Here is a 12,160-nt window from a genome sequence, read left to right as displayed (position 1 = left end):
AACAAAACCAGCAGCAAGATGTGGAAGGGGTGAACAAACACGTCGGCATCATCCAGGGAAGTTCCATGCCTTGGGAGTGGGTGTGTGGGGCCCTGCATAGGACCCGCTCCCTGCGGTGACCCACGCTCCTGGTTTCCTAGGTCCCTAGGTCCCATTCCCAAGCCCCAGTGGGGACCTGCGATAGGGACAAGCCCCGACCTTGGGTTCCCTCTGCAGGTGGCTGCCTCAGGCGAGGGCCTGGCCATCAGCGGCTACCTCAGCCGGTGCAAGCGGGGCAAGCGGCCCTGGAAGAGGCTGTGGTTCGCCATCAAAGGCAAAGTGCTGTACACCTACACAGCCCGAGAGGTATGGGGCTGCACCTCCCTTCTCCACGAGGCCCTCTGTGGTCCCACACACCATCCCCAAAGAGCACATGCTGTAGTTTAGGCTGGCCTCGAACTCATGGCAGTCCTCCTGCCTCAGCATCCCCTGTGCTGGGATGGCAGGTGTGTGCCACCATGCTGGGCTTGGGCTATCCATTTCTCTCTAGGGTAACTTTGACCGCACCAATAACTCTCGGGAGAAGTGAAGTTTGTGTCTTTATAAAACAACTTACCTTCACATCTTCTAAAATGCAGGTGGGAGCCCCAGGACCCCCCCGCTCTGGCAGAGAGCTACAGGTGGGGCCATGGCTGTGGTGGGGCTGGAAGGTGACCCAGGTTCCCTGGGTGTTCGGGCCCCTCAGCAGTGGCCCTGTGGGTGGATTCTGTCCTGAAATGGGTCCCAAGTCACCTGGTCCTCTGCAGGGGGCTTGTCTCGGGGGTGTACTGTGCCCCTCAGGGTCGTGGGACCCAGAGAGGCAGCTGGCAGAGGCCTCTGGAATTCAGAAACCTCAAGCTCTTATGCACTGCACTGGGGCTTTCTTTCCAGGGCACTTGGAAGAGTGAGCACCTTAGTGTGCACTGGGCAGGGAAGCAAATGCAGGGCCCAAGAGTGCCCTCAGGGCTGCAGGGGCCACAGCGGTGACCATACAGGCTGGCTTTCAAAGGCGGATTTCATTCTCAAAATTGTTTGGGGCCCTCTAGGTCTTTGGTTTTCATTACAGCCTTGTCAGTTTCTACTCCTCCAAAGCCCTCTTTGATTGTGACCGAGGTCGTTGATCACCTGGAGATCAGTTTGGAGCCAGCTGTTGTCCTGCCAGTGTCAAATCTCCACCACGGACCTGGCATCACCTTCCTTTCTTTCATTTCTCCTGTGATGTTTTGCATCTTCTCGTCCAGGGACCTCAACTCTTGTGTTCTTAGCTTCTGCTAACTTTATTCCTAAGGTTTTTCTTCTGAGTGCTATGCGAGTGGAGCTGATTTTATTTCCTAGCTGTGTGCCACTAGTGTATAGAAGGGCCGTCATCCCATGACCTTGCCAATGTTCCTTAGTTGGAGTAGTCATTTTGTAGTTAAACCTGTTCTTCACAAGCACAGGTAGCTTTACTGCTTCTATATTTCTGTTCTTTTGCGTTTCTCTCTCTGGCCTTCCTGTGGCAGCGTGGGCCTCCAGCACAGTGGTCTGTGCATCCTGTTGTTTCCGTCTTAGGGACAGTTCAGCAGCTCACTGCTGAGTGCGACGTTAACGGTGGGCATTTCTACCCTGCGCCAGGTTAAGGGAGTTCCCTCTGACTCCGAGTCTGCTGAGAGTTTTTATCACGGCTGAATGTTGAATTTATCAAATGCTCTTTTTCTGATCTTTCCATCTTTGAAAATGGTTTCAGAATTTCTACACCCATTCTGCTCCCTTTGTTCTCATCCCACAGCTGTCCTAGCATGCTTATTACTTAGACCTCTTTACCCTGAGTTTTTACAAACTACATAGACACATGTTCTCCACTCACATACGTGCACCTGAGATAACATATCTTCATGGATGAGAATCTTTCTTTTCCCACTGAGAGCCATCTCGTCAGTACGGCTGCTCACAGCGCAGGGGCTGGGGCTGCCTGCAGAAGCCTTTATATCAGGACTGAGGAGTGAGTGTGGTCCCAGGAGAAACTAGGGAAACTGAGTCACTGGTGATCTAACTCAGCTGAAAGGATGTTAGAAGTTGCCCAAAAGTCCCAAATCTAACATATGCTTTCTAGCTGTGTGATCGTGAGGCATTGCCTTCTCTGAAGGGGACAGCACCTTCTAGGATTATTGTGCAGATTGAACAAAATAAGAAAGGTACAAATGCCTGGCCCCAAAATGTCAGGTTTCAAGCCAGGCCTGGTGGTGCAAACCTGTAACTCATGAGAGGCTGAGGCAGGAGGATCCCAAGTTTAAGTCCAGCCTGGGGAACAGCAACTTAATGAGACTTTGTCTCAAGAAATAAAAAAGAGCGGGGCACGCAGCTCAGTGCAAAGGCCCTGGGTTCAATTCTCAGTACTGGTGGGGGGCGGGAGTTTCACTCCTTCCAAGGGTTGGCCCTGGTGGGAGCTAGATGACAAGGACACAGCCAACACTGTCCCTGTGAGTGGGCCATGCTTGATGCTCGTGTCCCTCTGCCCCACAGGACAAAGTGGCCATGGAGAGCATCCCCCTGCTGGGTTTTACCATTGCACCTGGGAGGGAGGAGGGCAGCAGCGACCCAGGCCCCATCTTCCACCTTTACCACAAGAAAACACTTTTCTACAGCTTCAAGGCTGAGGACGCCAGCACCGCCCAGAGGTACGGACAGGCAAGGCCCAAGTCCCCTCACTGCACTGAGGGCAGTACTGCCCTGCCGTTGCCCCCAGGTCCCCAGAGCCATAGGGTTCCCGGCTGGGTTTTTGCCCAGGTTCTTCACTCCTGAACAAAGAATTGAGCAGGAGGCCCAGAGTAGCTGTGAGAGCAAAGATTTGTTTGAAAGACAGAAGAGAAGATGGGGCAGGCTCAGACCAGAAGCAAGGCTCATGGCCGCTGCAGCTTGGTGCTGGGTTTGAAGCCTTGGGGTTTGGAGTGGGATTGAGGGGCTGGTCTGGGGTGAGACTCCTACCAGTGAGTAGAATGGCTCAGCCACTTGCAGGGGCAGAGGAGTTCTTGACCTTTTATGGCCCTGGAAGAACTGTCACAGTGGCAAAACCCACAGGGATCAAAGCTGTAGACATGCTGATTGGGGTTGGGGTCAGCTAGGGCTGCAGAAGTGAATGGGCAGAAGCTGAGCCTCGGGCAGCCTCCTTGTTGTGTTTAGAGCTGGGTGCCCTTAGAAAGTGGCTCCAGCCCAGAACATGGCTGCGAGGGCACCTTCCCTTGTCCAGCCTTGTCCTCAGCCAGCTCCTGCCTCAGCATCACAAGGGCAGAGCAAGTGTAGTGATTCATCCATGCAGGAGGGCACTGATCCGGTCACAGTTCACACCGTGTGCTGAGCCTTCTGCTAAACACAGACAGCATGTGTAGGAAACAGACAGGAACATAAGGTGGCCCTGGCCTCCAGGCTGTCACCATCACCCTGTGACTTGAGTCCCAGGCACAGCCATGACCTGATGCTCTGTGTCCTCAGGTGGATGGAGGCCATGGAGGATGCTAGCGTGTTATAGCAGTCGCCCAGTGCAGGACTGGAGCAAGCTCAAGGCTGGACAGGTGGCCCTGCTGAGAGCCACACCTCATCCCAGCCCATCTGAAGCACGGCCCAGGACTGCTGGAGGATTGCCACACCTGGCCTCTGTGGTCGTGTTTCCCAGACCATCGTGAATGATTTCCTTACCCAGCAGTGAGCTAAAATGGAAACTAGTAGCAACTTCAGGTAGAAACACAGGCTTTCAGTAGAAAGAGCTTTTGTCCTCGAAGTAGATTCATCACCTTTTGTGGTGGCCACTGGGCCTCGGGTGACATGAGCGGCAGCGGTGACAGCTGCTGTCCTCAGAAGCACTTTATCATCCTGCTGAGCTGCAGCCTTCACTTGTAAGTTTCCCAAGCCTGTACTGCATCCCATGGACACAAGCCACCCAGGTCACTGTCCTCCATCCAGTGAGGATGAAGCAGGAGGATCTCCCTCCAGCTGAGCAGTGGGGCTCCCTCTGTCCCTCCATGGCATCCTCCTTGGAAGACGACATCAGCTCTAATTTATTGCGTGCCTTCCTGCGCCTGCCATTTTCGCGGGCAATGCGAATTTACAAACCCGTCCTTCTGCAGATACACCTTGTTTCCCAAAAGAAGTGAACAAAGGAGAGAGGACAGGAGATCAGAGGGTGAACAGTAGTGGCTGGAAGAGGAGACGCTGCACCCTGGGGCGGGGTCCCCACCGGTATTGCTCTTGGGTTCTGAGAGCACAGGCGGCGAGTGCAGCATCCCTGGCAGGAGTGTGGCTGCCACTGGGCTCTCGCAGCAATTTACAATTAAAGAAGCTCTGTCGGGGGACTAGTTATTTACATGCAGTATCTCCAGGGAAATGGTGTTTTCTAGTTTGCAGTTCTTTTAAAACGTTTACATTAAACATGTCCTGATTCAAAGCAGGGAGCAGACAGATCTTCTGTTAATGCCTGAGGGCTCATTTCCATCGGAATCACCTCACAGCCAGTCAGTGGCCCTGTCTGCAGCTTCGTCTCCTGCAGTTTCAGCCACCCAGGGTCAACTGTGGTCTGAAAAATATTAAGTGGAAAATTCCATAAATAAACAATTCATATGTTTTAAATAGTATTTATTATAACATATTGGTTTGGGGTTTGGGAGGGGGGTTGGAGGATTTTTCTGAGATAGGGTCTCACTACTAATTCAAGCTGGCCTTGAACTTGCAGTGATTCTCCCGCCTCAGCCTCCTTGGTGCTGGGATTGATTATAGATGTGCATCACCCTGCCTGACTGTTCTAGTATTTTGTAGTAATTGTCCCACTAACTATTGTTGCTACTAATCTCTTACTGAGCCTAATTTCTAAATTAAACTTGCATGTATGGGGAAAACCCAGTCTGTAAAGGCCTAAGTGCTGCTCACAGAATCAGGCATTCCCTGGGGTCCTGGGATGTGTCCCCCGATAAGGGGACAGCTGTGACAGATGGCAGGAGTATCCACGCCTGGCCTTTGTCAGTGCCTAGTTCGAGACACACTCTACTGCCGGTTTTTGTGAGAGGGGGCAGCACTGGGGATGAAACCCAGTGCTTATGCATGTGGACAGACGCTGTGCCCCAGCCACACCTCTGCCTCCTTTTACCTCCTGACACCTGTATGCGACACTCTGCAAAGAGGGAATGTTTACACTGATGGAAGCGCCTGCTACCAATGGACCTACAGGGAGCCCATGGGACCCCTGGGACTCTCCCAGGCACTCAGTGACAGGTGCAGCTCATCCTTTTTAGGATGCCTGGCTCTTTAGTGACACACACCCACATTCCCTTTGACCTGACAGCCCACCTGGAGCAACAGGGAGGCCCCTGGGCTAGTCTGAGGCACAGCCATCTGCAGGGCACCCTACTGGAAGGGCAGCCGCTGACCTCATCCCAGGCATGAGCAGCCTGTGGCACACACACGCACGCACACACACCCCGCAAAAGAGGTGCTGCCCACTGTGGTCCCAGAGCTCAGTCCTCTGTCCCTGCCCCCTGGGGAGAGGGAGAAGGATGCAGACTGAACATCTAGCTGTGGTCCTAAACCCATGAGCCCTGGGAGGGCATGCCATCCTTGCAGCCCATGGGCCTCACTCTCTGATCATATGGAAGGACAGGACTTTCCTCTTCATCCCAGGAAATGGCTCTGCAGGCTGAAGTCCTCTGTTCATAGTCTCTTTTCCTTTGTGGTATGGTGTGTCATTTTGTTTCTGTTTGGCTTTTGATTTTTGAGACAGAGTCTCACTATGTAGCCCAGGCTGTCCTCAAACTCAGTGGGATTCTCCTACCTGAGCCTCTCAAGCGCTGGGCTTCTAAGCACCTGCCACCACACCAGGCTCCAACCCTTCACTTGTTTGACAGTGTCAACGCTGTCACTGAGCACAGAGGCCCATGTGGGCACCAAGGCCCTTGAAGCTGAGCCAGGGTGGCAGAACCAGGCCTGGCTGTGGTGTTTTCTGTTGCAGAACAGTCACTGTGTTGGAGGGCATTCTTAGCGATTCACCTGAGCCTGTGGCCTCTGTGATCTTGGAAACCTGAGCTCTCACACAGGCCTAGTTGGTACAGGGGAAAGATGTGCCAACGTTGAAACCTCTGTTCACAGGAAATAATCAGGCAGTCAGCTCAATGGCAGGAAGTCCAAGGCAGGGCAGCCCTGGCTGGCTGAGGAGCAGACTCCTGGGGTCTTTCTGATTCATCTGGAGTGGACTCCAGAAGGCCACACTCAGCCACTGCTGCTCCTGCACAGCCACTGAGGACAGCAGCGCCTGCACAGACCTGCATCTTCTTGTTGGCTGCAGTAGGGTCCCCACAGGTCTGAGTGCTGGAGCCTAGCCCCCAGGGCTTTGCTGCTGAGAGGTGATGGTACCTTCAAGGTCACTGGTGTGTCATGGAGAGGACTGCAGGACCCAGCCCTTGCTTGCTCTGACTTCCTAGCTCATGTGGGGAGCAGTCTGCTCCACCACCATTCAGCTGGGTTTCCCAATATGGGACCAGAGCGTGGGAAGGGAATAAGCTTTTCACTTTACAAGGCAGGGCTTTCTTGAACTTCCTTACAGTGACAGAAAGCTAAGCCAGTTGGCGGGGCTGGGGGCTCACTTATTGGCACCCCATACACACACTGGTGAGGTGCCAGGGAGTTGGGATGATTATTTGGCCATCTTTTATATAGACAAGATGTGACTGAAAACTACGGCAAGTGTTTAAATTTCAAAAATTTTATAACACATTGCCACAAATCCCCTCAAAATCCTTCCCATTGCTGTGCACACACTTCTCCCATGGATCCTGCCACTTTCTAAAGTGGCTCTTAAGTCCTCTTTCCCGAGGTGTGCTGTCTTGGCTGCCTTGGTGTCCTAAATCAATTAAAATGTTTCTCTTTCATGGTAATTTTGACTTTGGAGAAGAGGCAGGAGTTGGACAGTGCTGGCTCCAGTAAATAAGATGCTGAGGACACATCAGGTTTTTACCAACCTGCTTTTTCATTGAATGGCACTTGGCAGCATTATTTACCATATTTTTAAAAATCACAACTGATAGAGACACTCATAAAAGAGGACTTTCACAACTGCTGCAGAAAGTGGCAAGAACGCTGCAGTAAGTGTGTTGGAAGCGAGGGGGCAGTATTTTGAGCAGGATCAATGGCAACGTGTCTTCTGCTATAACAACTTTTAAACAGCTATAGTAATTTTTAAAACATTCACCGTATCATTCGATCACCCCTTGGATTTGTTGTGATTGGTCTTTTAAGCTCCTAATCAAATACCACTGTTAAGTCACAGCTGAACAGCACCAACTCTCAGGATTCTTAGCAGAGCCTTTCTGTGGCCAGCAGCAAGGACGCCCTAAGTGCCTGAGCCTTGGTTTTCACAGAGTTCTCCTGGAGACCTACTGAGGTGAGTGCTGTTGCTCTCCCCATTCTGCAGATGAGAAAAGAGGTCAGAAACATCAGGTCACTTTCCTGTGGGTTACATAGCAGCTACTGGCACAGCCAGGCCCTGCAAAAGTCAAAGCCCACACTGCACCTGCCTCCCTGTGGGATTCTTGATGTACCTGAGCTTAGGCTGCAGCAGTTTCCAGACAGCCGCAGTGCAAATTCCCTCCTAAACCAAATCTCTGGACCATTCCCTCAAGGTCTGAGGATGCAGCTCAATGCTAGAATGTGCATTTAACATGCATGAAGCCCTTGGTTGCATACGCAGTACCAAAAGTTAAATAAGACTTTTTGAGACACAGTCTCACCATATGTCCCAGGTTGGCCTTGAACTGTGATCCTCCTACCTCAGCCTCCTGAATGCTGAGATTATAAATGCACACTACTACACCTGGCGAAAACGTTTATTGCTAAACATTTTATGGGCCAAAGTGAAAAATGACTGTTGGCTTTCACTGTAACCATAGTGTCACACTTACCATAGTTTTTCTGGGTTTTCTCTTGGAGGAAAAATCACAATAGATAAAGCATTTGCCACATAGCATATTTTGTTTGTTTTTTGGTTTTGGTCCTGGGGATCTAACTCAGGACCTTGCACTTGCAGGCAGCGGAACGACTAAGCTAAATCCCCAGCCCTTCAAGTAGCACATTTTAAATTTTAAAAGTTTAGGGGCTAGAGGTACAGCTCTGTGGTAGAGTGCTTGCTTAGCATGCATGAGGCCCTGGTTCTAGCCCTATCACTGAATAAACATGCAAACTTAACCTACCAGTAGCCCTGGAAGCCTTGAAGGCTATTGTCTACAGCAGTTAGAGTGACCAGCTCAGGGTTTCAGCCAGGAGCCCTGAGGGTCTCCTGTAGTCCAAGTTGGCCTTAAACTATGTAGCCCAGGCTGGCCTCCAATCCTGGCAATCCTTCTGCCTCAGCCTCCCAAGTACTAGGATTATAGGTATGCAACACCACACTTGGTGCCCAGAGGGCCTTTTAATTTTAGTACCTGTTTGCAATACATAGATTACGTTGCTGTGGGGAGCTGGTACATGTACATAATACACCTTTCTTTTTTCCCCTCCTCTCCCTCCATCTCTTACTCTCCCTATTTTCTATTTTGCTCTTTATTCATACTTGGGGTTTCTCATGTAAGAAATCATGTGATGGTTACGCTTGTGTCTGATTTACTTCCTTAGCATTACAATCTCAAAGTACATCTATTTTTCTGCAGATGACTTGTTTCTCTTTCTTTACAGCCCAGTAGTACACCGTTGATTAATAACCCATTTCCTTTATCCATTCATCTCCTGGTGGACATATAGGTCACTTCCAAGATTTAGCTATTACGAATTGGGTATGCATAGATCACAGTAATGTCTTTAACTCTTTTGCGAATATGCCTAGAAGAGGAATAGCTGGCTTGAATGGAATTTCTACATCTAGCTTTTTGAGGACTCTCCACACTGATTTCCATAGTGGCTTCCCTGGTTTCCAATACTGACAATGCAAAAGGGTTTCTTTTCCCTTCAGCCACGCCAGCACTTGTCATTTGCCTTCTCTGTGAGGATGCTCTCCCCTGGTAGAATGGAATCCTACTGGAGCTGAGAGTCAGTTGCAGGCCCAGTCCACAGGTTCTCACCACACCCTTCCCCCAGGCCTGCAGCCAAATGAGGCCTAAGGGCAGATGCCTGCAGGGCCTGGGCCTTTTGGGAAATAGCCCAGCTACACTACCCTTTTGCTGAAGGCTTATTTTCAGGTGTTCTGGAAATGGACTCTCACACTTGCCTGACTATAAATGCTCAGAGCAACTTGGATTGCCTAGGTGGTAACAGACTCCATGCAGAGGTGAGGCAACCTGAGATGCACTCATACTTAACTCTGGATGGTCAGGGGGCATCAAGGGTGGCAGGATGGAGACTGTCTCCTGTGGCTGCAAACATGCAGGCACCCCTCCAAGGTGAGGAAGGAGCTAGGTGTCATGCAAAAGGCTGTGGGGATGTAAAGGGGCCCTGGATGCTGTGACGCTGTTCTGTCATAATGCCAAGCATGGCCCAGCTCTAAGAACTAGATGCTGGTTACAGAGGGTCAGAGCACACCCACTCAGGGATAAGGGATTACAGGGAGGTGTCTGTGCCTCAACTGCTTGGTAATGGCTGGCTGTCTGGGGCTGAGATATGAGCTGGGGGACGGGTGTCTGTGGTGGCAGGGAAGAGCAGAGTGCAATAGCAGACAACCAGCAAGCAGCTGTGAGTTCAAGACCAGCCTGGGCTAGAGAGTTCCAGGTCAGTCTCAACTACATAGTGAGACCCTGTCTCAAAAAACCAAAAAAAAGCAGAGGTGGAAAGAAAAGCTTTAGGGCCAGGTTGCCTAGGACCACCGATAGCCTCCTAAACAAATGGAGGAAGTAGCTGTGGAACTTGGGGCTGTCATAAAAATGCCACTTTGCTTTCTTGTGACACTCTCTTGAAAGTCACACTGTGACAAAGTCCAGGCCGCACTGTGTTCCCCTGAAGCTGTTATAGCCCAGCCTTTCAGGTGACCCAGCTTCACATCCACTGTGGCTTTGAACAGTGACTGATTTTAGCTGCTGAGTTGGAGTCACTTACATAGCACCCTCACTGAGGACAGTAGGCAAATTACAAAGATGCAACCTCAGCCAAGTTTTTAAAGATGGCACTGTGCAGACAACTGCAGTGAGACATGAAAGGGCTATACAAGCAGGACATTGCTTGGAGAGGAGGTACAAGGTCTGAGTCCCACTCCCTGCATCTGCGCTGGAAGCAGGTTTACTCTCTGGTGAAACACAAGAGCTGGAGGCAAGAGTGCAGGAGGGATGGCTCTCCACAGCACACACAAACATAGGGGGCTCTCCTCCCCACCAGCCCTCCAGAGGGTGACATGACACAAAAGCAATGTCCTCTGGGACCACCACTCACAAAGGAGGAGCAGGTGCAGGTGGTTTTTCTGTGGCCATCACCTGATTATCTTTCATACTCTCAGGACCTGGCCTCCTACAAAGAACAAGAACTTCAGCTCTAACAATGGAGTCCAGCATGGAACCACTGGTGCCCAAGTCTCTAAACAATGATCAGGAGGCCTGGGGATGCTCTTCCTGTGTCCCCATGTTCCCCAGCCAGCTCAAGTACATCAGCCTTTCTCCTCCCTAAGAACAAGGGGTTCTGCCTCGCAAGTAAACTGATGAGTCTGTGACAGGAGCAGGAGGTGGGTAGTGAAGAGTCCTTGAGGGCAGAAACTGTGGTTGACAAATATGAGCCAGGTGGTATCAGAGAAGTTGCCCTCCCTGATTATGCCTGCACCCCTTCAGCTACAGAAACAGGGTAAGAGCATCTGCTCTCGACAATTATAGTGAGATTAAAAAGGGTAACTGTGTGAGGAGTGCGTGGCCTGTCACTCAGTAACCATGCCTGTGCCAATACCAGAGGCTTTCAAGTTTATTTCACAGTGTGTCACAATTACACAAGTAATACAAACAGTAGCTGGCCAAGTGAGTACTACATGCAGTAACAAAGCGGAAGCTACTACTAAGAAATTGGTACAAAGCCATGCTACAGCACAGGGAAACCCCAAGACCAGGGTTACGGTGCTAGGACTCAGACACAGGCAAGTGCTGCTGCTGAATCACACTACCCACCTGAACTGTAATTACACCCCCCAGAAGTAGGACCATTCCTACTGAAGTCTTTGGGCTGAGACTGTGGCTCAGTGGCAGAACATTTAATTAGCATAAGGTAGGTCCTAGAACCCCCACCCCAGGACCTTCCTTCCTCCCCAAAAGGTAAAATATCTGCTTCATGGTAACTTGGCAAATTTAATGCATCCGCAACTGTTTAATCAGTTTGATTTCTATTGAGCCAGCACTTAAGTAGATATAAAATAACCTTGAATAGTAAAAAAGCATATATTCACTCTGTGCTGGTTACAAAAGTGAAGCAGCACAATCCAGGTCCTGGTGGCAGCTCCTAGACAAGTCAGTGCTTTCCCACAGGGCAGCCTGTGAAGCACTGTGAAAGCCACGTGGGCAGGGAAGCCATTGCACCTGGCTGCCCCAGTTTTTCTGCAAGCACCAGGACAAAGCGAGCATTTGTGGCTGTCCTGCACTGCTGCCAGAAGCACTCAGCCACTGTGCACAGGGACAGGGACGGTGAGGGCCCATGGGAAAGAGCAGAGCTCCACCCAGTGCTCTGATACTGCACACAAGGGCAGTTCTGCTGGATTCTGTCATTCCAGACAGCACTGTCCCTGGGGATCAACCCTCTTCCCATATGGCCACAGCCTAAAACAATACTAATGTAAATTGCATCTCAATATGTGAAGCCACAGGAGTCATTCTGTTCCGCTGCTCACATGTGCAGACAGGGTTCAGGCCTGGGCGCAATGTATCTCCCACCAGACCTCCAATGCTCACTCCACCTGCAGCTGCGTCCCAGAGGTGCCCAAGGGCACCCCGGAAGAGCCCCGTGCTTTTAAACACTGGTAAAGCAATGGTGAAAGCTCTGTAAATGCACCTGCAGGTGCTGATTAACAGAAACCCAGACAAGAAAGCACAAGCAGGCACAATTGAAAAGTGTGCCTTGTGTGACTGTGAACCCAAACACCAGTTATAACTCTAAGACAGGAAAATTGCAAGCTCGAGCCCAGCCCGGGCCACTTAGTGAGACTGTCTCAAAATTAAAAATAAAAAAAGGCTGATGATGT

At 50.8% G+C, this 12,160-nt stretch overlaps 1 protein-coding gene across 1 annotated transcript in view; it reads left to right on the top strand.

The window, feature by feature from the left end:
- Positions 1 to 4,575, top strand: part of Fgd5 (FYVE, RhoGEF and PH domain containing 5) — a 58,069-nt gene extending 53,494 nt beyond the window's left edge. The window contains exons 18-20 of the mRNA XM_033759673.1: positions 217 to 345; positions 2,521 to 2,675; positions 3,487 to 4,575. Of these exons, the coding sequence (XP_033615564.1) occupies positions 217 to 345; positions 2,521 to 2,675; positions 3,487 to 3,523 (321 nt within the window). The 3' untranslated portion in view covers positions 3,524 to 4,575. The remainder of the gene's footprint in view (positions 1 to 216; positions 346 to 2,520; positions 2,676 to 3,486) is intronic.
- Positions 4,576 to 12,160: the final 7,585 nt, after the last annotated feature.

This window comes from Fukomys damarensis, unplaced genomic scaffold (genome assembly GCF_012274545.1).
Source record: "Fukomys damarensis isolate Sample0158 unplaced genomic scaffold, DMR_v1.0_HiC HiC_scaffold_37, whole genome shotgun sequence".
In the NCBI taxonomy this organism is placed as follows: Eukaryota; Metazoa; Chordata; class Mammalia; order Rodentia; family Bathyergidae; genus Fukomys; species Fukomys damarensis.
This window is presented reverse-complemented; position numbering and strand designations above follow the sequence as displayed.